Genomic DNA, 25,436 nt, shown 5'->3' on the forward strand with positions numbered 1-25,436 from the left:
GTAATGGGTAACTTACCTCAAAGTGATTTCTCGGACACAGATACAATTTATTTTCCATATAAAATTTGATATATTGCCAAAAAGAAATATCTGTCATGATTATCTCCACTTGATAAAAACAACACAATCAAAACCATTTTTGAAAAAGCTTATTTTATTATTGTTTTAGCTAATTAAAATTTAAATTCGGACGGTTATTTGTTTATTTCTGACATTTTAATGACATCCGGTCATTTTTTTAATAAATAAATGATTGTTCCCATCATAGATAATTATGGAATTTGTAAAGACATGATCATAATGAACATTAAAAAAAACACGAGTTTTTTTTTTTTTGTTTGTTTTTTTTTTACTTTTAATAAAAATCCATGCAAGATAGCTATATCCCATGAACTTCAAAAGTCCCTCAATTATATATTTATCCCTCTGTAATTTTACCACTTTGCAAAGTCGGACTGGACCCTCTGGCGGCCCGGTTTTGGCCCGCGAGGGCGGGACGGTGGTTGTTGTAGCAGACTGAACTGGTCCTGTCAGGCGAAGACCAGGGATTACTAGCACAGAAGCCTTTAGCGCGGGAGATCTCTTCCTGCTTCCTGTATGCGGCGTTCAGGCTGAGAGCATCACGGACTGGTGGTGAGACCATGGAGGAGCTTCAGCAGCCTCGTCTTCCCAACAAGTAAGTGGTTCTTTACATTCTACCAGACAGACAGCAGCAGTACGACCGGACTAACATGTCGACCAGCTGCCGCGTCAACATTCGTTATTCCGTATTCAGTCCGTTCAGAATTTGAGTTCGTCCTGTTTGAAATACAAGCTGAGCGAGTATCTGTCAGTTTACCAGTCGCTGCCTGTAAACCGGTTAGTTCACAGACTGCCGTTTCTGTCTTCTTTAAAGCTTTATGTCTTGACACTGTACTTTTTGAAGAAGCTGAAGAAGACAACTGAGTAAGATACTAGTTCTACTTTTCCAAGTGTTTTAATTTAGGAGATTAGTCACCTCGGTCTGACCAGAAAGTGTCCTACATGTAATCATCTTCTCAATTTACTTAAATAGTAAATGTCTTATCAACTTTATCAGCATTTGAGTCAATATATAATTGAGGGACTTTTGAAGTCCATGGGATATATCTTTTATTATGGAAACAATCACTTATTAATAAAAGAAAATGACTGGATATCAGTAAAATATCAACTAAATAACTGTCCACATTCAATAACTACCTTATAATTAGCTAAATAATAATAAAATGAGCTTATTCAAAAAAATATTTTGGTTGTGTTCTTTTTATTAAGATGAGATAATCATGACAGATATTTCTTTTTTGGCAATATATGAAATTTTATATGGAAAACAACAAATTGCACTTTGAACTAAGTTATCCATTACAAAAACACCTCTAAAGGAAGTGTGTTAATTCCGGATCACATGACCTGCTCCACATGATGTCATTTCCTCCTGAAGAAAAGACTGGCAAGACTCCAAGGCTTTCTGAGTTATTTAATATGAAGTAGTGTATGAGTTAAGTGTGGATTTATGGCATGTCAACGGGTTTACTACAATATCTTTATAAATAACTTTCAATTTAAATTTTACTCAATTGTATATATAGTATTTAGAAGAATCTTTCTGTAAAATTGCCATGTGGTGTTTTGTTATAGGCGGCCATGTTGACTTTAGGCCTGAAAACAGCAAAAATGTCAACTATGATACCTGTCAACTATATTACAAAAAGTCCCACAATTATATATTGACCCATACTGAGTTCTTCTGTACATCTACATGGCTGCATAGCACATAAGAGTGAGTGATTAAAGTAATGACTACACTACTGGTCAAAAGTTTTAGAACACCCCAATTTTTCCATGTTTTTAATTGAAATTGTGCATGTTAATGTCTCATTATATCGTGAAATGAAAGCATAGAACAAATATACAAATGAAGTAAGCAAAAAAAAAACAACATAATAATAATCAATTTTGAAACCAAAATGTATTCTAAACTTTTGACTCATCAAAATACCACCATTGGCAGACATAACAGCTGCACACACTTGTGGCATTCTTTCTACAATGGAAATCAAATATTCTTCAGAAAGTTCTTTCCAAGAAGTTCCCATAAATGTGTGGCACTTGTAAGTTGCTTTGCTTTCACTCTTCTGTCCAGTTCATCCCAAACCACCTCCATGGGGTTTAAATCTGGACACTGTGCTGCCACTCCATGTTTCCCATGTTGTTCTTTTTTCCTGAGGTAGTTCTGGCATAGCTTGGACTTATGTTTTGGGTCATTATCTTGCTTGGATGAACCCCTGACCAACTAGGAACATACCAGAGAGTACTGCATGGTGCTGCAGAATGCTGTGGAAGCTGCTTTGGTTCAGGGTTCCTCTCACTCTGTACAAGTCACCGACCCTGGATCCAGCAAAACAGTCCTAGACCGTCACACTTCCTCCTCCACGTTTGACAGTTGATGTCACACACTGAGGAACCATCCTTTCTCCTACTCGACAGCGTACAAAAATCCTGCGTCATGAACCAAAGATTTTAAATTTTGATTCATCAGTTTATAATACCTTCTTCCAGTCTTCAGTAGTCCATTGGTGGTGTTTCATGTCCCAGGCAAGCCTCTTTTTCTTATTCTGATGTCTTGGCAATGGCTTTCTTGCTGCAACTCCAAGTTTTCTCTTCACAGTTGAAACTGAGACTTCTTACTACGACCACTATGAAGCTCTGCTTGAAGCTGTTGTCCTGTTAGCCGCTTATCACCAAGCTGTTGACTCTCAGAAACTTGTCCTCTGATTCTCTTGTGGCTTTGGGTCTTCCAGACCTCTTCATGTCAGAGTTTCCCCCAGTTTCTGAGCCTTTTGATGGTGAAAAGGACCATACTCACTGACACCTTGAATTTCGTCTCAATTTCTCTGTAGGAAAGACTTACATTTTTAAGTGTTATGATGGCCTGTCTCTCTTCTGTTGTTAATTTATCTTTTCCTTGCCATTTTTATAGCAACACACTACTTTCTGCAGTACAATACTGTTCAAATAATGCTCTGGAGGGTTTGGTGCCACGGTGTGTTCCAACACTACTTTTATGCAGACAGAAGGGGTTGGAAGTAATCAGGAAAAGCTGGGATATTTGTAGGATTTGGTAGCACCAACTTTCAAGGCTTGATCAACCTCCATTTCTGCAGAACAGCTTTAGGTTGTTAACCCATTTCTTGTTCCTTGAAAAAGGCCTTTTTGTATAATTCTGAAATGTACATTATTTTTCAGCTTTGTGTAACCTTACCTTTTTTTTTAACCTCTGGCAGTTCACCACTTACCTTTGTACCATTTCAAGCTATTCATTGGACTTGCACTACTAGAATTTCAATAAAAAAAACAAGAACAATTGGGGTCTTCTAAAACTTTGACCAGTAGTGTATTTGACCAACATCACTTAACTGGGGGCTGAAAAAGAACATTCCACCCCACTATCAGTAATGGTCTAAGCCCAGTCACCCCTGTGAAAATGGTGTTGCTCTCTGCCACTGAGTAGAACTACAGATAAGTAAGATGCACTTAATGTCTTCAATATCAACAGTACTATGACTGTATTTTTTTCTGGACTTTGTTGAGTCTTCTCTTTCCTTTTGTATGGTTCTAGATGAATATGTACTTTATCTTAAGCTGTTACTACTGCCCCAGCTGTGCATCATAGCCATATACAGGGCTGCACAGTATATCATTTCGACATCAGCATTGAAATGTGCACATGTGCAGTAGCCACACTGCAGGAAGTGAGATGTCTAATTTTCCACAACCAATCTACAAGATGAATACGTCTGATGTAACATAAATTACTCTGATTTAAGAGTTTTCAGATACACTTTTTTGTTTGGTTGGTTGGTTGTTTTGTTTTTTTTTCTTTATTTAAAGCCGTAGGGCTTGTTGACCTGGAGTCTCCACATGTACACAGCAACATGACAACAGGAGAGAGACACTTAAAAAAATTACTTGATTGTAAAAAAAAAAAAAAAAAAAAAAAAAAAAAGAAAAGAAAGAGAATATCAGTTGTGGGACTGCACAATTAATTCAGTAATATTCACAATCCTGGTTTTTGACTTTTCACAAATAATTAAACATAATTGGACTGATATTGATGTTTAAAAGGCTCCACTCAAGGAAAACTCCCCTGACAGAAAATAGCCCATGTAGATAAAATATTTATTTGTTTGAACTTGGCTTAATCTGACATTAGAGATCCTTTGTGGTTTGAACTGCTACTCTGCAGTAACTGAGACTAGAGGCTTCTTTGCATGCATGTGATCACAGACCCTCTGCTGTAGCCTGCATGTGAGGCATTTCAGGAACATTAATGAAATGTAAAGCAGGTGAAGCATTTTGTGTACAATTTATACTTTGCCTCTTATTTGGATGCAAATCATTAAATTATCAGAACACAAAAGTGAAAGCAGTGCTCTGTTTATTTTAATGTGAAAGTGCGATCAACATATTTTCTCTAAAATAACTGAATAATTGTGATTTCAACATTGATCGAAATAATCCTGAATATCATTTTGCCCAGAATCACGCAGTCCTATTCAGTCAGAGGGATTTTTTTTAAAGCAACATCTGCATTGTCAGTTGTTGAAGATGTTTCTTTAATTTGTATGTTTTCTCAAGTTGCAGTGCATTGATCTCTGGGGGCCAGCGCACAAGTACAGTACAGCTGTTATGTTAAGTGCAGTACTTGAGTTAACATGCTTTATTTCCATCATTGCTTTTTGTTAGGGCTTATTTGTGACAAATGACACTCTTACACTAAGTACAAGCACTGAAGTGTCATTTAAGTAATTAAGTGGTTAAGAACTCTCATCAATGGCTGTTTTCATCACCATGTAGGTCAGTGAATACATAAAAATATTAATCTTTGTAGATGGAATGAGCAACTTAAATGCATTACCTTGGGTTCAACATAGACTTAGATATTGGTAATTCTAGTAATTAGCAGCCTGACCCTGGGCCTACTGTTGAAAAGCCATTCAAGTTTCTATTTGTTTTATATTGTATAATTACTACATCAGTACATGTAGTCTTTATTTCTTTGTCCACATATCTCAGCTTACAAGAGGCCAGCATTCTTAAACACTTATTTTTTCTTCGGGACTTTTAGGATGACCCTGTGTTGATGCAGTAGCAGGGTTTTTATTTCCAGATCAAGTCAGACGTTAAAGAGCACCTGGGCAGGCTGCCAAAACCATGCTGAGCCGAAATTGAGCCAAAACATATTTCTGAGCGAAGCTTGTGCTCATACCCAAAGAAAAGAAAGGAGATTTCCGTAAATGAAACTACAGTCCGTTCCCCTGGTGCCAGTAAGTGAGGTGGACTGTAAGCTATTATGTTAAAGCTTTTACTGAAGATTATGCACATTACGCTGCTTCTCAGAAGATTCTGTTGTGGTATTTTAAAGTGGCTGTGCTCATGGTGGTGTTGTAGATCATCAATTTACTGTGTGTGCACACATCATGTAATACAAGTTGAATTCAAACATAGAAATCTGTTCTGGTGTTTACAAAGAAGAGTTACTGCTCAGAGAGCTGTAATTTGAGTACATGAAACACCTCTTTGGTCAAAAATAGTTTAAATGATAGTTTGTTTGCCTTTCACAAAGCTTTACTATCTCTCTGTCTTTGGGTTTCTTGTAGCGGCATCACTCAGAAAAGAGAAGACTACTTGGAATGGCCAGAGTACTTCATGGCTGTAGCCTTTCTGTCAGCCCAAAGGAGCAAAGACCCAAGCTCACAGGTGTGTGTTTGTGTAGTAGAACTGAAATTAGTAAATACTTCACAACTGTGTGAAATATACAATTGATTGTCCACAAAATGTTTTTGCTAATGAACCACAGAAAGTGTCCTAACAAACAAGTGGGCAAACAACAACTCATGTAAAGATGAAGCTGGTGTACCGTCCTGGCAAACCCCTATTCAAGGGGATGAAGTAAAACAATGGTCTTAGTAATGCTCCCTATATTTTGTATCCAAAGTAATGACATACAGCTTCCAGATGTGCCTCTTTCTAAGACTCTTTTCTAACCTAAGGGTGAGAAGATAACTGTTTTTGATATACACTGACTAGCCACAACATTATGACCATTGACAGGTGAAGTGAACAACATCGATCATCTTGTTATAATGCTGCACTACCAGTCCAAAGTTTGGACACATCTTCTCATTCAATGGTTTTTCTTGATTTACAAGACTATTTACATTGTAGATTCTCACTGAAGGCATCAAAACTATGAATGAACATGTGGAATTATGTAATCAACAAAGTGTGAAATAAGTCAAAACATGTGTTATATTTTTACTCTAGAGAAAGCAACCAACACCACCAGAGTCATAAACTGTTGTAGTGTGATGCATATAATTTCAAAATGAACACAACATTATGAACTGGTATTTTGCTGTTACTGTGATGAGACAGTATGGTGGAGACATTTGGCTGTTTCTATCAGAAGTGTGGCTATTTAGTTACGAGCAAACTTATCTACTTAATTTCAGATAGAACTAAAACTATTTCACTCATAAGTTTGCTTGGCTGTCATAACTTTGTTTAAAGCTCAATTTACCCGAATCACAATACTGTATTTTCTCCCACACAGTTGTGAACAAAAGTTTTCATACACCATGTAAAGTGCGGTGAAAAAAATATTTTCTCCCCTACAGGTATCTTCTATTTTTGCACATTTCTCACATGTAAATCCTCCTTTTGTTATCTGTGCCTTAACAATGAACTCTCTTTTGTTGTCACTTAAATCTTTCTCTCTTCTAACCATCCAATCGTACAAAGTCAACTGGGCTTGCTAAGCTTTTTTTTTATTATTACTCTACATGATTGTATGTTAACTGGAATGAATTGTTGATTGTGTGATATGAAAATAGAGGTACATTAATTATGCGTGTTTAAGCAAATGGATCTTAGAGAGCACTGAATAAATAAGAGTTGTCAACTTGGCTGCAAAACCTGCTTACTCAAACCATTTTTGCAACATCATCATGAATTGTGACAACACATAACTGAATGTGTGCCTGTAGTGATGCATTGCAAACAGCAAGAAATTCTGTCATCATTCCCATATTACTACATTTCAGAAATTGGAGCAAGAACATTGTTTGGTACAGCTACACTACTAGTCAAAAGTTTGGACACATCTTCTCATTTAATGGTTTTTCTTTATTATCATGACTGTTTACATTCTAGATTCTCACTGAAGGCATCAAAACTATGAATGAACACATATGGAATTATGAAGTAAACAAAAAAGTGTGAAATAAGTCAAAACATGTTTTATATTTTAGATTCTTCAAAATAGCCACCCTTTGCTTTGATTACTGCTTTGTACAATCTTGGCATTATCTTGATGAGCTTCATGAGGTAGTCTCCTGAAATGGTTTTCCAACAGTCTTGAAGGAGTTCCTAGAGATGCTGAGCACTTGTTGGCCCTTTTGTTGCCTTCACTCTGTGGTCCATCTCAGTCCAGACCATCTGGATTGGGTTTAGGTCAGGTGACTGTGGAGGCCAGGTCATCTGACCTAAGCAGCACTCCATCACTCTCCATCTTGGTCAGATAGTCCTTCCACAGCCTGGAGGTGTGTTTGGGGTCATTGTCCTGTTGAAAAATAAATGATGGTCCAACTAAACGCAAACCAGATGGGATGGCATGTCGCTGCAGGATGCTGGGGTAGCCATGCTGGTTCAGTGTGCCTTCAGTTTGGAATAAATCTCCAACAGTGTCACCAGCAAAGCACCTTCACACCATCACACCTCCTCCTCCATGCTTTACAGTGGGAACCATGCATGTAGAGACCATTTGTTCACCTTTTCTGCATCGCACAAAGACATAACAGGTGGAACTAAAGATCTCACATTTGGACTCATCAGACCAAAGCACAGATTTCCACTTGTCTAATGTCCATTCCTTGCCTTTCTTGACCCAAACATCTCTTCTGCTTGTTGCGTTTCCTTAGTAGTGGTTTCTTAGCAGCTATTTGACCATAAAGGCCTGATTGGTTCAGTTTCCTCTGAACAGTTGATGTAGAGATGTGTCTGCTACTAGAACTCTGTGTGGCATTTATCTGGGCTCTAATCTGAGCTGCTGTTAACTTGCCATTTCTGAGGCTGGTGACTCGGATGAACTTATCCTCAGCAGCAGAGATGACTCTTGGTCTTCCTTTCCTGGGGTGGTCTTCATGTGAGCCAGTTACGTCGTAGCGCTTGATGGTTTTTGCCACTGCACTTGGAGATTCATTCAAAGTTTTTGCAATCTTCCAGACTGACTGACCTTCAGTTCTTAAAGTAATGATGGATTATTGTCTCTCTTTACTTAGCTGATTGATTCTTGCCATAATATGAATTCTAACAGCTGTCAAATAGGCCTGTCAACTCTGTACCAACCTGACTTCTGCACAACACAACTGATGGTCCCAACCTCATTAAGAAGGCCAGAAATTCCACAAATGAACCTTGACAAGGCACATCTGTGAAGTGAAAACTATTTCAGGTGACTACATCATGAAGCTCATTGAGAGAAGGCCAAGGGTTGACAAAGCTGTCATCAAAGCAAAGGTTGGCTATTTTGAGGAATCTAAAATCTAAAACATATTTAGAGGTATTTCACAATTGTTTGTTTGCTACATAATTCCATATAACTTGCTTCATAGTTTTGATGTCTTCTGTATGTATCTACAATGTAGAAAGTGCTAAAAATAAAGAAAAACACTGAATGAGAAGGTGTGTCCAAACCTTTGACTGGTAGTGTATGTTCTGCTGGGAAACCTTGATCCCTGACATTCATATGGATGTTTGACCTGTACCACCCACCTGCACATTACAGATCAAGCAATGCCCCAAACCCCTACCCCCATGACAACAGTAGTCTTTGATGCCAGTTCTCACCTTCAGCAGGACAATGCACCCTGACACACCCAGATCCAAATCTTATTGAGCATCTGTGGGATGTGCCAGGATAAGCCTGATCTAGGTAGGTCCCACCCTGCAACCCACAGAACCCACAGAATTCACTGCCACCATCTCAGTGCCACAGGACATCCCCAGAGGTCCTGTGTCCATGCCCCACTGGGTCAGAGGAGTTTTTGCAGCATGGTCGTCTTGAAGGTTGTCACAGTGACATAGCGGTCAATACTGCCTTCTCAGAACAGGAAGTTGTAGGTACTTTTGTGTAGAACTTACATGTTCTCCCCATGCACATGTAGGTTTCCTACCACAATAGAAAACATGTGAAGACAAGGTGGAGTGAAAACTTAGAATTACCTGTAGAGTTTTAGGATGTGCGTGATTCGTCAACTAAACAGGGAAACATTGCTTCCCTTCCAAGATGACACCACAAGTACTTGTCGGTTAAACTAGTAATTTCTATTTATTAATGTACAGTGCAAGTCAAGTTGACTATTGCTAGGTAGTCAACTATTGCATCCATATAGTTCAGACTATTCAGCTAGTCTAAATTTAAAATATCTATTTAATCGGGAGGGAAATTTCTTGCTAGGAACATTTTGTAGTAGATGTCAGTATGATAGACCTGCAACCTTAACTGCATCTGGATTTCAAATTGGGTGCATTGTGCTTTAACCAGTAACTTTGAAATGAATCAAATTATGTGTTATGTTTACAGAAGGGACTCTTGACACCTGTGTGTGTTTTTTCTCTGTGTTACAGGTGGGAGCATGTATAGTGAACCAGGAGAATAAGATAGTTGGCATCGGTTACAATGGGATGCCCAATGGCTGTGATGATGACTTGCTCCCTTGGTCTCGGTCTGCTGATGATCCCCTTGACACCAAATACCCTTACGGTGAGAATGCGTGTGAACAAATGTTCTGTACCTTTTACAAGATGTAATTTTGACTAATTGTTTTGGTTTTCTGAAGGGTTGGATTAGGACAATGTACAGTTAAGTAGCAAGGTACTTCTGCTTTCTTCCACCAACTCCCTAATATTTTTGTGTGAAAGAATGTCTGACATGCCTCTCTGAGTTAATATCGTCTTATTTTCAAGTAATTTCTGTGTACATGTCCATGTTATGTTGCAGTTCTTGTCATGTGTTAAGTTTCAAACTTTGAGCTGTAGAGGGCGTTAGAGGACAAATAATGAAACATCCTCAGTCTCTCATGTACTTTGTCTTCTTTTTTCTTCCCGTCAGTGCCCAATTTACAATGTGATAGATGGTTAAAAAAAAAAAAAAGTGATGCACAACACTCCCAGGGCACTTTTTTTCTGCATTTGTATTTCTTGTTGTTCAGATTTTGTGGACTTTACCTGTCGTTAAGCGCACTGAAAATTCTGCATATGAACTCATGCTTAAGTAAGACATAAACGTTCAAATCCTTCATAATGATGTGTAAGAAGCTACAGTGTTTTTAGAACCCCTACTGTTAAAGAGAACCAAATAAGCAGATTGCTGAGGATTTTGTCTTTTCCTGAGACGCACCACAACGTTTCATTCTTTTTTCTTACAGAGGAAATCTACCAATTTTGCAAAGTCTTTTCACAGGTCTTCGGTATTGCATGTATGAAAAAGTTAAAGTTGTCATTCTACAGGGAGCTGAGTGAAATCTGGTGTCTGCCTTGGTGTCACTGTCTGTTAGGGCTCAAGATTACAAGTTTAAGAATATAACAAAATAAATTATGTGAGTTAGAAAGAAGTGAGCTCACCAGACTGCTGTATTTTGCTGTTCATCTCTGTTTGATGCTGCATAATCCACTACTAATACAATCACCATAATACAAAGAAAAATACCTAACTAAACTGTCAGTATTCAGGTTGAATTGTGGGTCAGATTAACTCCAGGTTTTGTCAAGAACACCTGATAAATAGAATAATAAAGGTAATAAAGATGAAGTGCTTTTTTAAGTGAGCAGCATTCACCATCTGGATACCATGAATCCACTGACTACATTGCCATGCAGTCTGCCGATTAGAAATGTGCATGTTGTGTGTTAGTGGTTTGCTGTTCTTTGGAAACTTAAAGATAGTCACAGAGATTTTCATATGATGATGGCACTAGAAGAAAGATTAACATGGAATGTACTTTTGGCTGATAAGTCTCATGATAATATGTTTATTTCAGTCGATATTAAAATTATGAATCATTTTTAAATTACCTGTTTTATACAAAGGTCTGGGGGTTTATTTTGAATTTACCTGCCTCAAGCTACTTTGAATTTAACTACTTCAACCTGTTTACCAAGGCATACACTTGTTCATTTTAATGTTAATGCAACAATTTAAAAGATAGATTAGGATAAAGGGCGACCAGGGTGAAGCAGCAGGACCTCACATGGAGAAGGCTTTTTTTGTTCATGCAGCTGAACTTTGCATTTTTATTAAGTGCTGTTTCCAATTGATGGGTTTAGGTGAGGCTATGGAGCATTGATGAAGTGTCTATTGCTAGTACATATCACTATCATTTTATCACTCAGGCCTACATGAACACATTAGTATTCATCTGAGTGAAGTCAGCCCAATCCATGGAAACCTGGATATGAGGTTTTACAAGTAAAAGGTGTAGAAAAGAGGAATGGACAGACCAAACTGATCAAGCGGTTCTGCCGTCAAACATCTCCTTCAACATCTCTTTCTGCAGACGGCGTCTTAGTTACTCTGAGTTGTCCACAGGCTGTGTTTTCATTGGGACTATTTCCCACCAAATGTAAAGTACAATAAAACATTCTGTTTGTGAGGGCTTTAGGAGAGAAGGAAGTGTGTATTGGTGTATTTCTCCAGCGTCCTATAAAACACCCAGTGAGGCAGGATGCTGCGTGTCCAGACGGTCTTGGACTGAATTGCCTTTTTATGGCTGTTACAGTTCTTTGCTCTCACTGATCTTTTTTGATTTTTTTGGGCTTGTTTTGAATTGCGGCCTTAATTACATTTTAAACAAGAATATTTGCAATGTCTTGTACTGACTGGGGATCGTCTCCATGCTGTGTCCCACAGTGTGCCATGCAGAGCTGAATGCCATTATGAACAAGAACAGTGCAGATGTAAAAGGCTGCATCATGTACGTGGCTTTGTTCCCCTGCAACGAATGTGCCAAGCTCATCATCCAGGCAGGTGGGTGTTGAGCACACACACACACACACACACGCTCACACGCTCTTATACTATTGACACACCACTGATATTGGATGCTTAAAGGCCAATAATGCTATTTTATATTACTGATATTTAAGCTGGTGCCAAATGTATGCCCATATTTTGTGCCAATATTGAGTTTCCAGAGCTTTTCTTGGCAAACTCACTTCAGTTCAAAATATATCGTATCATCATCCTTTCAGAATATAGACTTAAATAGATTTTTTAGGGGAGATTTCCTTATACGAGAAACTGCTGACCCGTAATGAACTAGCTGCCTGTACTATCACTCAAAACTGGAGGGAGAAAAACAATTGTATGCATGGAAAGGAGCTGGAGAATATCTAAAAGGCTTGCTTTTAGGCTTTTTTTTCATTTGCTTTGGAAAAATGTATTTTTGTCAGAGTTTCTCTGCTTGGGTACCTCACACCAGGCTAGATTTTCGATTAAATAAAATTTGTTTTTAAAATATATGATGAAAATTTTTACCGATAATGATCAGTTTGCTGCTAGCTGCTAATGTTCAGTCATCCAACAAACTCTCAGCAGTAGCAGCCTGCAGAGTCCGCTTCAGGCAGGCAGGATCTGTTTAACGTCTTTTCACATCAGGCTCAAATATCCGTGTGAATTATTTGCTCATATATTTCATGAAATTGACTTTGTATGGGGTGATGAAAGTTGGCACTGTAGAAGATTTGTGTATGGAAGAGAAAAATGGTTACTGTGCATCAGGAAGGAGGTGTTTTCTAATAAAATCTCAAAAAACAGGTTTAATAGCAACTTTGATTTCCATGAAAATAGTGTGAATGCGCAAACAGTGTCGATATAACCGCTGTAAGTTGCAGTTTATGTAGGTAGCTCTTCACATATTTTACGATTATGTGTCTGTGTCACCAACCTCCACTTTTCACCATGCGTCAAGACTATCAGTTCCACTAGTCTCACAAACAATTTCATCATCCCACCGTCACCAGGTCACGGCCAATAATCCAAGTGTTGTAGTCTCTGTATGTAGCCCTGTGATAGACAGTTACTCAAGGCCTTTGCCTTAAGTCAAGCTGGGATAGACTCCAGCCCCCCGTGACTCTAATGAGGATTAAGCGGTGTAGATAATGGATGGATGGATGTTCATAAGGAGGCTGCACAGTGGATTGGTGGTTAGAACTTTCGCCTTACAGCTAGAAGATCCCCGGTTCACGCCCCTGGATCTTTCTGCATGGAGTTTGCATGTTCTCCCTGTGCATGCGTGGGTTTTGTCAGGGTACTCCAGCTTCCTCCCACAGTTCAAAAACGTGCTGAGGTTAATTGGCGAGTCTAAATTGTCCGTAGGTGTGAATGTGAGTGTGATTGTTTGTCTCTATATGTATAGACTGGTGCCCTGTCCAGGGTGTCCCCTGCCTTCACCCCCTCTGACCATAATGAGGATTAAGCGGTGCATAGATAATGGAAGGATGGATGTTCATAAGGTCACACCTTTATGACATGAATGCATCTGCAGATGGGGAGATACTGACTGAGCTGATGAAGACAAATAGTCCTACATTCAATCATGGTGGCTATTGCAGTGCTAGGTCTGCAAAATGAAATAATATTAATCATGATTTTGGCTTTCCACAATTAAAATAACCATGACTGATTGTGATAATGACATTCAAAATTGTCAGCTCAAAGAAAATCCCCCTTATAGAGAACAGGCCATGTAGATAAAATCACTTGATATGAAATTAGGTAAATCTGACATTAGCTCAGACGAAAGACTGGTGACAAAAAAATGTATTATTTTCAGTAAAATATTCTGCAAATATTGAGTCTTGAGTCACATCAGTCTTTACATCAGTGCAGAATAAGGGTATATAAAGACTAGTGTTCATCAGTAAGTATGCAAGGTAGAATATTACTATGTTGTATCAAAAAGGGGTTCAGGGATAGAATTGACCAATTATATGCTGGTGTGATCACCTGAGAAAGTCAGTAGAACCAGTGCTACCAGTGGAAAACCTGCGGCCCTGGCAAAAAATACAAAATAAATCTGGCAGAAAGGGACTAATTGTTGCAGTTCATTAATGGAATGTCAGTGTTAAAAGGAAGTTATTAGTTTAATCTGTGTTGCCTTAAAGGATGCCTTTATTTTGAAACAACAAAGAAGTAGCCAGAAGTATGCGCCCTACTTTTGATCCCCATTCTTTAAAATACAGAAACAAAAAATGTAGGTTTAAATAAAATTAAATCTGATCTGCCTTGGTCTGAGAACAGGTTTATAGCTTAAAACACTTCTTTTAGATGTCTTAATCTTTATTTATGATACAGCCAATCTGCAAATGAATATATTTAAGCGTATTTTCCCTACATTGGTCACAGCAGATGAACAAAACCAGAGACAGCCTCTGCTCTGTGGAGGCAGAAGCTTTCATTTAGATTAGTTGTATCACACTGTATAGTGGCATCTCACAACACAACTGTGCTCAACATGATGTTTAGGGACTTTACACACTGTTAATACTGTTAATGTTTTCTATGTCCATGCAAGTCCCCAGGCACAAAGGACAACTGTTTCAAGTAGACTAATAAGCCTTTAATGTTGCACTGTTGCCTTCTGTATCCCTTCATTATGTTTCCCTTCTTCTGTCTAGGTCTTAAGGAAGTGGTGTATCTTTCTGACAAGTATCATGACACACCTGAGATGACTGCATCCAGAAGGCTGCTCAACTTGGCAGGGATACAGTACAGGTGAGAAACACATATTTTTTTTCTGGCACTCAACAAAAAAAGGTTTTGCTTTCTCACTTTTAACTCTTAGCAAGTGGATGTTTTTGAGGGTAACCAAGGTGCTCCAAGTCATTTCAAAGGTTTCCTGGGTGACTGAATTAAAGGCCAGATCTGTTAAGGTCAGTAAAGCTGTGTAATAGTTCCTGGTATAGCCATGTGCCACACTGTTTTCCTAATCCTACACCTGATTAATTTCTGACCAATCAGGAGTGGCCCACTGCCCACTTCTACAGTTTGCATATACCCTCCTGCTGCACTTGGAAAATATGTAGCAGGATTGCTATTATAGTCATAAGAATTTATTCTGGGGCGAGAAGTACACATTTTATGCATTTCTCAACAGTATCTTATTTAACATATGCAGGAAGAAGTGCTTTATCTTTGAAGGAGAACTTCCTTTGAGCAGGGAGGATTGAGTAGGCATCACCTAGTCTCGCTTAGTCAGCCCATTCTGTAGAACATAATGGTCTGGCTGCACCATGCTATCATTCTGCTATAGGGGGGTACCCTATATATCAACCTACATCTGGGGAGTCAGACTAAGTGTCACCAAAACCTAGAGGTGGCAGTTTTACTCTCGTTGTGTGTTGACATGGTTTGTCAAAACAAAATCCACCTTTTCCATCTTTGTCAGTAAAAACTTGGAGAGTGAGCCACATCAGACAAGTCTCGCTATGCTTTTGTATTTATTAAATCACACTTTAGGCTTCTTTTCAACCCCATCCTTGACTCCAGTCTTCTGGTTGCAATACATCAAGGGTTCTGCAGTTTGTTTTTTGTCTACCCGCTGCTGCATGCAGAAAAGGTAGAACTGTGTGTTCCTGTCAGATTTTTCATTGTGTCCTGCATGTCCCAATCTTACTGCAGTCTTGCAGTTTCTGGTGCCTCTGCTACCATTGTTTGTCTTCGTGATAGTGTCATGATAGGAAAGTCAAAAAACACACACACTGGAAAACACAAAGGTGTGGTTGAGAGAGACTGAAGCAAAGAAAAGGAATGTACTGTAAAGAGCCTGTAAAAGTAAGCTGATTTTAAAACGTATCAGCAGCACAACACTTCTTACTGAGTGTAGTAAAACTAATGGGTAATGATGCTTGTGTGACTGATTTTTTTTCAGGGTAGAACCATGGACACGTGAATAGTTTTTGTTTTGTTTTACTTCATGAGAAAATGGTTTTCCTAAAAACTGTAGACAATGCATCCTGTGGATATGAAGATTCTGCTCATCCAGAGTAATAAAGGCCCCACTTTTAAAAAAAGAATTATTGTGCAACTAAATGAAGAACAAAAAAATTCCATCTCACTTTTTTCATTCATTTTTTTCCCATTTTTTTCCATTTTAGACATATATTTGCTAAAATGTCAGAAGTGTTTATTTGTAAACACTTCTGACATTTTAGCAAATATTCAGTGACCAATCTAGCCATCTTTATTTTCAATAACTGTCATGCGCCTTCCATCCTAACAGACGCCATCTGTTAGTTTCTTGATCTGTTGATGATCAACTTTTCCTGCAGCAGCAGCCACAGCCTCCCAAATGCTGTTCAGTGAGGTGTATTGTCTTCCCTCACTGTAAATCTCTTATTTATGAAGGGCTCAAAGTTGTCCGCAGGGCTTAGATCGGTGAGGATGTCATTATTCTGTCGTCTTTCAGGTCTTTGCGGAATAGCCACACAGTGGAGGACTTGGATGCATGTTGATGGAGCACTGTCATGTATAAACATCATGGCCTTCAGGAATGATGTAGACTTTTTCCTGTACCACTGCTTCAAGAAAGTATCTTCTAAAAGACTAGCAGTAGGCTTGGGAGTTGATTTTAAGTCCATCTTCAACCTGAACAGGTCCAACTAGCTCATCCGTAATAACAACAGCAGATACCAGCACCCCACCTCCACCTGTGGAGCTCTGTGGCCATTAGTGATCCATCCATCCATCTGGTCCGTTAAGAGCCAGTCTTATTTGACACGTCAACTGCTGTCAGCCAGTCAACACCATGAGAACTGTTAGCCAGCTCAGGAACACTGCTCACAATAGAAATATTCTAAAATCCACAGTTACCATCAAGTAACGCAAAGTTTAGCGTTTTTGAGAGCAGTGACGGGATACCAATAATATGTGATCTGACTTTGGTTTCAGTGAATCTAGTCAATAAGGAGGAGGACTGCTGAAGACAAGTACATTCTCCACACTGACATTTAGATTCTGTCTGTGCTACTGTTAAACAGTATACTGATATGAGAAAAGTATTGCAATACCCTGCAGGTAAAAGGGTCGTTCCAGAATTGGAGGACAATTGATCTTCAAAATTTTTGAAAAAGAGACCTTCTCTTTTACAGTTTTTTTCTACATGTTCATCAATAATAGGTAATAAGCTATCAAAGGTTTGATTGGCTCAGCTTACACAGTAATGGTACCATTTTAATTACATGTTTTATTTGTTGTTTGCTAACCCTACTCTACTCACAGTAACTGGGTTGCTAATCTGTGCTAATGTTAGCTTTTTCTCAGCAGTAGAAGCTAGATATTTAACGAGCTGTTACTGCTGACCAAGAGGACAAACTGACTGATGTAGAAAAATGTAAAAATAGTTTGTCTTATCCTGATAATGAGGTAGAGTGAGACATTCAGTTAAAGCTGACTATGTTATGAAAAATAGAGAGGACATATTTTTACTTGGAAAATTGTTTGATGATGTTAATTCCAGGTATCATGTGAGTCACTGTTTTCTTCTTCTACCAGCTAAAAAGGTTATGCTAATAGGGTTGTTGTGGGACACACATTCCATTCATAATTATTATTTAAAATATTATATTGATTAAAAAATGTTCCCACAATTACAAGAAGCATCACTGAAAAAAGAATACCATAAAAGGAGATTTAAATTTAATTTTAACTGTTTTATTTGAGATTCAGTTTGGTCATCATGGGGGTGGGGCAAGAGAAAAATGGCATTTTAGGGGGAATGCCAGACTTATTTGGTATTTTAAGAAATGTTACTCAAACATTCTTTTCTCCAATTTTTTATTTTTTTTTGATTTACGCAACAACTGCATGTTTTAGTATTTTGTACGTGGATTATTTGAAATTTGATGGGTGGGACGTAAAATGTCCTCCAGTTCTGAAGAGTTCCTCCAGTTGATTGAATAAGACAATGTGTGAAACATTGAACAATGTGTCCTATCGTTGTATGGCTTCCTCTGTTCAATGCCTTGCATTGGTATTGTCAAAAATATTGTCTTTGTTTACGGGTTCTGTGGTCTGTCATCTTTTAGTCCATTACTTTTCTGATGTTTTAGGTTTTTGCTGTGGTATTGCTTCAGTACTGGGGTTAATATGTTTAGGCATAGACAGATAGATGGATAGATGGATAGATAGATAGATGGATAGATGGATAGATGGATGGATAGATGGATAGATGGATAGATAGATAGATAAGAAATTTTGGGTGTTACAGCAGCAAATACAAAAAACAGTACAAAGAAAAGAGCAGCACGCAGTGCACAGATATAAATAGGTACTTTCTCCTTATAGAAGAAATATAAATGTTTACAGCAGAATTTCTGTGAATTTGCACATCGTGTCCTTAATTAAATTTACTGGGTGCTCTGATGAGCTCTCCAGGGTTAAACGATGACAAAGGAGCAACCTCCCCAGAGTCTTCATCAGGTGGGATGTCAGTGCCACCGGCCTGTAGTGGTTGAGGTCCTCGGGGTGCTAGTTTTCTGCACCAGTACCATGCAGGACGTCTTCCACAGCTGTGGTACTCTCCCCAGCTTCAGGCTGAAGTTGAAGACATGCTCCGCAACCCTGCTCAGCTGATCTGTGCAGGATTTGAGCAGTGTGGAGCTGATGCTGATGATAGGGGCTGTGGTGGGGCAGTAAAGGCTGGGTTATGCTTTCCGCACAAACCGCGCAGAAATCTGTACGAGAGACCATATGTGCATTTATACTCCGTGCGGTGTCTGCTCCCAAACTGCAGGGGGCAGTGTATCGCAAACACACGTCTACCTGGTCTACTCTAGTACTAAACTAGTCAAAGAGGTTTCCATTGTTTACACCACTTACAACATGGCATTTTACCGAATAGTTGCATTTCAGCAGTTAGTTTTAATTTCACAACATGAATTGTTCATAACCCTGTTGTCACGGTTGCATAAGTGCCCATATTTCTAGACTTAAGCTACGAGTAGGTCCTGGTCCTCTGCCATGTTTTTCCGTGCGGCTTTGTCCAAGCAGTTAGAAAAATGTGGAGATGCACAACGCAGAAATTTTCCGCGTGAGAAGGGCTGCTCGAGGGGATGTGGCTGCTAAAATGACTTAATTTGTCTGCACGGAGCCGCACGGACCTCGTGGACACGGCAAGCATAAAACAAGCTTTAGGAGGGGTGGTGGTGCAGTCAGTGGGGGGTGCAGACACATGCAGTGGTGGCTGCTGCAGGATGGACTGGGCCGGGGGACGGGTGGCTGGCAGTTGAAACCTGTTTTAAAAAAAAAAGGTGTTCAGGTCATTCTCCCACTCCTGGTGCTTTTTTCAGTTCAGTCTTGGGATCTTTGTGGCCAGAGATGGTTTTCAGGTCCCTCCAGACCCCACTGACATTATTCTGCAGCAGCTGATCCTACATCTTCTTCTGATAGCTTCATTTCCCCTCTCTGATCTTCCTCCTCAGTTCTCTCTGTTCGGTCCTCATCTCCTCCTCGTTTCCTGACCTAAAAGCCCTCCGTTTGTCCTTTAGGAGAGCCTTTATATATATATATATATATATATATATATATATATATATATATATATATATTGATATCCTATAAAAGTAATGATTTGGCTGCCATGACAACACTAATCTGTTCTAATCATAACCCCACACATTTCTCTAATTTTAGGTAAGTGGTTGTTATTGCAGATGGGGGAAAAAGAGCTGAAATTGTGCTGTGCATATTTTTAAAAGGAAGTTTAACAACCGCGATGTGTTCTGTAGCAGATTTCATGTTTATGTTTTCTTTATGATTAGCATGGTGGAACAGTTAGGCCAGAGGGATCTGTGGCCTGAAACATTTTGAGAACAGCTGCTGTGAAAGACGGTGCCGTGATGCTTCTCCTTCATACAAGATTTAGTGTGGATTAAAGAACATGTGTCCGACATACTGCAGGACCTCGCTGTGCAGTGAACTGGGTGTGGCTTTTGTGGGTAAATGTCTGCATGTGAACCATGACCATTATCAGGGTGCGAGGCAGAAAAGGTGACTTTCACCATCATCTTCATCTTTTTCTTTGGCCTTTTCCTTGTGTGTTCTCATACCTGTGCATCTTTGGCTAATGCGTGCGCTGTTGTTTTTCTCTTTTTCCTCTGTGTGTTTTGGCAGGCAATTCAAGCCCAAGAGGACTGAGATTGTCATTGATTTTAATTCCATTAACCACCCTGGAATGCTGAACCGTGCGACCAAATGAAAATGCGAAAGACTCACCTTGGGGAGCCACGGGATGAGGCGGGGAGGCAGAGGAGGAATGACGAGATTGAAAGGGACTTTGATGCCTCTTTTCTGTAGGTCTTCTTGCCCCCTGCTTTGTCTAAAGGAAAACTCAAGGATACCTCGACTTTGCCGTCTTTTGATATTTTGATTAACCGGATATTCAAGATAGTTTCATTTGACGCTTCGCCCTTTGTGGCTGACTGTAGCAGAAGGTCTTTCTTTGCTGCTTCCACTTTTTTTCTTTCAAAACTCCCTTTGGGTTTAGGAATACACAAGGCCTCTGAACAAACTGTCTTGAGTGTTTGATTTAAAATGTTTTGTGTTGTGAATCTGATTTTTTCATGGCTGTCTGCACAGGGGAAAACCAGAATTCTTTTTTTTCCCTCTCTTTCAAACAAGGTTCCATACTGATATAGGGAACCTTGATATTCCGATTGCTTGGCCATTCTTCACATTCACAGTGGAAGCTGTCCACGAAGTCAGTCAGTGGTATACTGAGAGCTGCTGTCATTAGTTTCGGCCTCCGACAAATGTGTTAACACTAAGGGTTTCAGGGGCTAGCAGCTCTGTGTACATGAATGTTTTATGGGAGCACTGTAAAGGATGGCCAGGCTTCCTAATCCTCCAACGTGATGTTCATTTTACTTGTACTGGACATAATTGTTTTTAATGCAGATTAGTTGTATCCTGCTAAAACTGATCAGGGTTCCTCTGTATATCATTTACTGCAGCTTAATACTAATTTGCATTAAGTTATCACAAGCTTTTTGCAAACCTGTTTGCAAAAAGTGGCCTTGTCAAATTCAGACAGTTTTACTGTCCTTTTATGTTACATTTTACTTTACTAATTGAAATCTACTCTGTATTGCTTTCAGGAATGCATGACTGCAATATGTGAGGCATCAAAAGCAAGGATGTTTAAATGCACAGTTTTTTTTATTAGTGTCATGATACCAAAGCGTGTTCATGTATGTGTGGATGATTCAGTTACATTATCTTTGAACAGTAGTTGTTGCTGAAAACAGTAGATCCTTGTGCTGTTCCATTGTCTGACACACTATTCCATCAAGTCTGTCTTCATATCACCTTTCCTTTAATTGTGTCCACTGTTAGTACCGTTAAAGTCAATAAAACTGGGAATGCATGCTTTTAATGTCCATGCGCTCATTCATTTTTAAACTTTGTCAGAAGTCCCAAATAACGGGCCAGAGTCTAAGACTTGACCGCATTCAAATGTCCAAATAGCTTCTTTAAAGATCTTCAAAAAATTCGCCAGGAGAAGTCAGCATGGAAGAGCAGCAGAGTTTATTGTCAACACAAAATCCAGGAGCAGTTCTGAGCGTGGTCCAGTGCTACAAGAGGCCATGAAAATACTGAGCTGTGCATCGTCTTTATGCTGTGACGGTTGTTTTTTCCACACCTATAGGGCATATTTTTGATAGACAGTTTTGACACCATTATACTTTTCTAAATCTATAGGTCAGATCTTGACATCAGGTTATCATATTTCACCACTAGGTCATGTTTTACAGAGAACATGCCCAGACATGTTCAGACTTTGCGCTGGTCACCATTATATGTTCTCATGTTTCTGGTACACCTTTTTAAAAGTTATATTGCCTTAAGTTTATACCATTATGTTTTGAGTACTCCATATTTTCTAAAAAGCATATGATTTGTCTTCACACCAAAAATACATGTTTTACTTTATGGTCTTTCACCTACATTCCTTCACAGGACCCTTTTTTCCTTCCCTCATAGACATCAGTCATTACTAGAATATGCATCGCTTTGTATTTCATTCATGTTTTAACTCTCCTCTTCAGTTTAGTAGTATTTGCCATGATTATATCTTTTACTTTTCGCATCTTGTACCCCAAAATATTACACTACAAAAGTCATCAGATTTGCTTCAGTTGAAATGACAAATGCATGCAGATTATGACTGCACAATATATCAGTTCATCACGGGAAGTGATGTAAAGTAAGGCAAATTAACTCAAACACATCAGGCTACAACCTCTTATTTCTTGATGGTAAAAGAAAATGTGCACTCCTCTTATTTTAGAGTAGTGTGTGTGTGGTGTAACATAATTCCCTCCGATTTAGGGTTCTTGGATACAATTTTTTTTTAAAGCTTTATTCAGAAGGAATAGAGTTTGTTTACATGCAGGCTCCACATATGCACAGCACAACGAGGGGGAGCAAGAGAAACCCAAAAGGGAGAACTGGTTCTGAAAAGAAACACGGTGTCTGCTGTGTGGAAATATTTCAGGATGTTGACAAAAAGCACTAAGTGTCTTGGAATTGTTGCTACCACACAGAGTAACACAACTAATTTGTTTGACCACTTCCAGCAGCAGCACATAGATATCTATAATGAGAAAAAAAGCAAGGTCTGAATAAAGTCTAAAGCAAATAAACAACAAAACTAACTACTTTGGATGCCTTTTGCAGTGGTATGCTATCAGAAAGGTTCCAAATGGCTTTTTAAAAATAATTCCTTAATTTATTTTCAGATGTAATCCCCTACAAAATCACCACAGTCGTTCTGGAACGATATATTCTTTCCAAATAGAGTTATTTAATTTATTTGTTGAAAATTCCTGTATTTTTCATATCACATAGTGTATATTGCAGAAAAAAATGAAATTGCATTCAGATTTTTTTTAATGCACATATGTACTTGTAAATATATGAATGCTGTCAAATGATTGAAACTTGTAATCAGATTAATCATAGGGTCACAATGGGTTAATTTTGATTAATCCAGATTAAATATCATTCGTTATTAATCACGTTTCATTTTGCATGCACAAACAGACTCAAGAAAGAAGAGAATATACTTAACACTCAAGGTGTTTATTTAACACCTTTAAAGGTTCATGTTAGAATCCCAGACTAACGCATGCTTCATGTTAATGTGGGACTTTAAGCTGGAAGTGCTTCGGTGAAAAGAAAACTCCTTCCTGCAGAGTGGGCATATTACTGTATGTCAGTCGACTTGGGGGTTTTTGTATTCAAATTTCCCACTATATATATATATATATATATATATATATATATATATATATATATAGATATATATATATATATATATATATATATATATATATATATATATATATATATATATATATATATATATATATATATATATTAGTGGTGGGCATGATTTTAAAAAATTTATCCAATTAATTACAGGCTTTGTAATTAATTAATCGCAATAATTGCAATTTTGTCAAATAGCAATATTTGACACAATAAGTGAAGTTTTTCAATTCAAATGAAACTGGTTGACAGTTGAATCAATGAATAGACATATGCGTGTTTATAATTTAAAATTTATTTAAAAAAAGAAAAATGGGACATACAGAAAAAAGTGATTTTTGTGATCTTATGTGTAACTACAGTTCATGGCTTGTTGGTCCTACTTGTTCTGACAGTGCTGTGTTTAAAGGGTGGGTTCTGTTAAGATGGAGTGTATATTGTACCAGGTTTCTGTATGTGATCTGTATAAGGTGCTACATTTGAAATTGGGTAATATGGTGTGTGTCAGTTGCAGCACAGATGACAAACACGTGCAGTCATGATCTCTATACTAAAGCATTATAACAAGCTGCCTGTACACTATGCTGCTGAATTTATTTATAGGTCAGGCACTTAGAGGCCTTTCTCTAGACAATAATGAACTCGATGCACTGTAAATCTGCTCCATGTTCCCAGCAGATCTCTGTGTTCTGCTAACGCTCTCACACTAACTGTTTATGGCTTCAGGACTTAAGCTTTCAGTGCTGCTCCCCTCAGACTCTGCAGTCTGGGGGGAGCAACACTATTCTAATCAGCAGTGTAATCATCAATAAAACTGCTGATTTGATCATTATCTTCTTCACTTTAGAGTCATGTAAATCTTGTCTACATGTGCAGGTTGGTGGATTTTACAAAGTCACACTGACTTGCATTGCTGCAAAAATACCCCCATATACAGCTGCCCTTTGACTGTGTCCTGTAAGTGTGGTGGTAGGTGATGTTGATGATCAACACAACCCACAGCTGATGAGTCAGAGATGCAGATTGAGACTGAACCATTTATAGGTTTACACATAACAGGAGAGTTACAGTAACAACCTCTGAGTCATATCCACTGTTACTTTAGAGCCAGTTTGGTTTCTGTGATGGTAGAATAGATCCAACACGCCTCTTCATGTGTATGAGAAAGTTTAGGAAACTGAGGAGTTCTGACAAGAGTAGAAGCTCCTTAAAAACCACTGCTGGTTTCACTGATTCATTGACAACAAAACAAGTTCAACTCTCAATGGCTTGTCATTAAAAAATAGTGAGGTAAACCATAGAGGTGCAGTATGTCTATTTGCATGTTCATAAAATGAAGTTCAGGTTACAGGTATCCTCTGTAACAGTTCCATCCATTCATTATCTATACACTGCTTAATCCTCATAGGGTCATGGGGGCTGGAGTCTATCCTCTAGTATAATATTTTTCTGGGCACAATATGCTAAAAGTAAAAGATGATATAATTATGACAAATGCTATTAGACTTAAGACCAGAGTTATAACATATGTATAAAATACATAATGATGAATATTCTAGTAATGACTGATGTTTTGATGGTATGGTGTGTGTCTGTGGAGGACACACACATACAGCTGGAAGATCACAAAGTATAACCTGTCACTTTGTGTGAAGACACATGCTTTGTAGAAAATGATATGTGGGGTACTCAGAACATAATGGTGTAAACTTAAAGCAATATAACTTTAAGAAGAGGTGATCAGAAACACAACAACACATAAAAGTATATGCATGAAATCTGTCTCAAAATAATAGGGCAAAGTTTGAACATGTCTGGGCAAGTTCTCTGTAAAACATGACCTAATGATAATCTAATGTTTGTTGACTGTTGCCTTTAGTTGATTGTAGACTATAGAGATGGATGCTGCACTTTATGTGGTATCTCAGCCTGATATATCTTAAAGCACTAGTTCTCAGTTTTCTTTCTACCCAGGCCTGTGAGGACAAGGCAGAAAATATACCGAGGACACCTGCATGTATTT

General features: G+C 38.5%; 1 protein-coding gene across 1 annotated transcript; it reads left to right on the forward strand.

Annotated features, from left to right (window-relative positions):
* Positions 1-524: 524 nt before the first annotated feature.
* Positions 525-21,510, forward strand: dctd (dCMP deaminase). Its single transcript, XM_023268926.3, has 6 exons — positions 525-676; positions 5,682-5,781; positions 9,712-9,847; positions 11,993-12,109; positions 14,761-14,857; positions 20,255-21,510. The coding sequence occupies exons 1-6, from the start codon at positions 642-644 to the stop codon at positions 20,337-20,339; spliced, it is 570 nt and encodes a 189-aa protein (XP_023124694.1). The 5' UTR covers positions 525-641; the 3' UTR covers positions 20,340-21,510.
* The last annotated feature ends 3,926 nt before the right edge of the window (positions 21,511-25,436 follow it).

The sequence above is a fragment of the Amphiprion ocellaris genome, chromosome 4 (genome assembly GCF_022539595.1).
Source record: "Amphiprion ocellaris isolate individual 3 ecotype Okinawa chromosome 4, ASM2253959v1, whole genome shotgun sequence".
Classification (NCBI taxonomy): Eukaryota; Metazoa; Chordata; class Actinopteri; family Pomacentridae; genus Amphiprion; species Amphiprion ocellaris.

What these genes read in the sequence shown, in the direction of transcription:
- dctd (XM_023268926.3), top strand. Translation starts at nt 642, where the DNA reads ATGGAGGAGCTTCAGCAGCCTCGTCTTCCCAACAA. An exon ending in GCAAAGACCCAAGCTCACAG is followed by an intron (nt 5,782 to 9,711) that starts GTGTGTGTTTGT and finishes TCTGTGTTACAG; the next exon opens with GTGGGAGCATGTATAGTGAA. An exon ending in TGACACCAAATACCCTTACG is followed by an intron (nt 9,848 to 11,992) that starts GTGAGAATGCGT and finishes TGTGTCCCACAG; the next exon opens with TGTGCCATGCAGAGCTGAAT.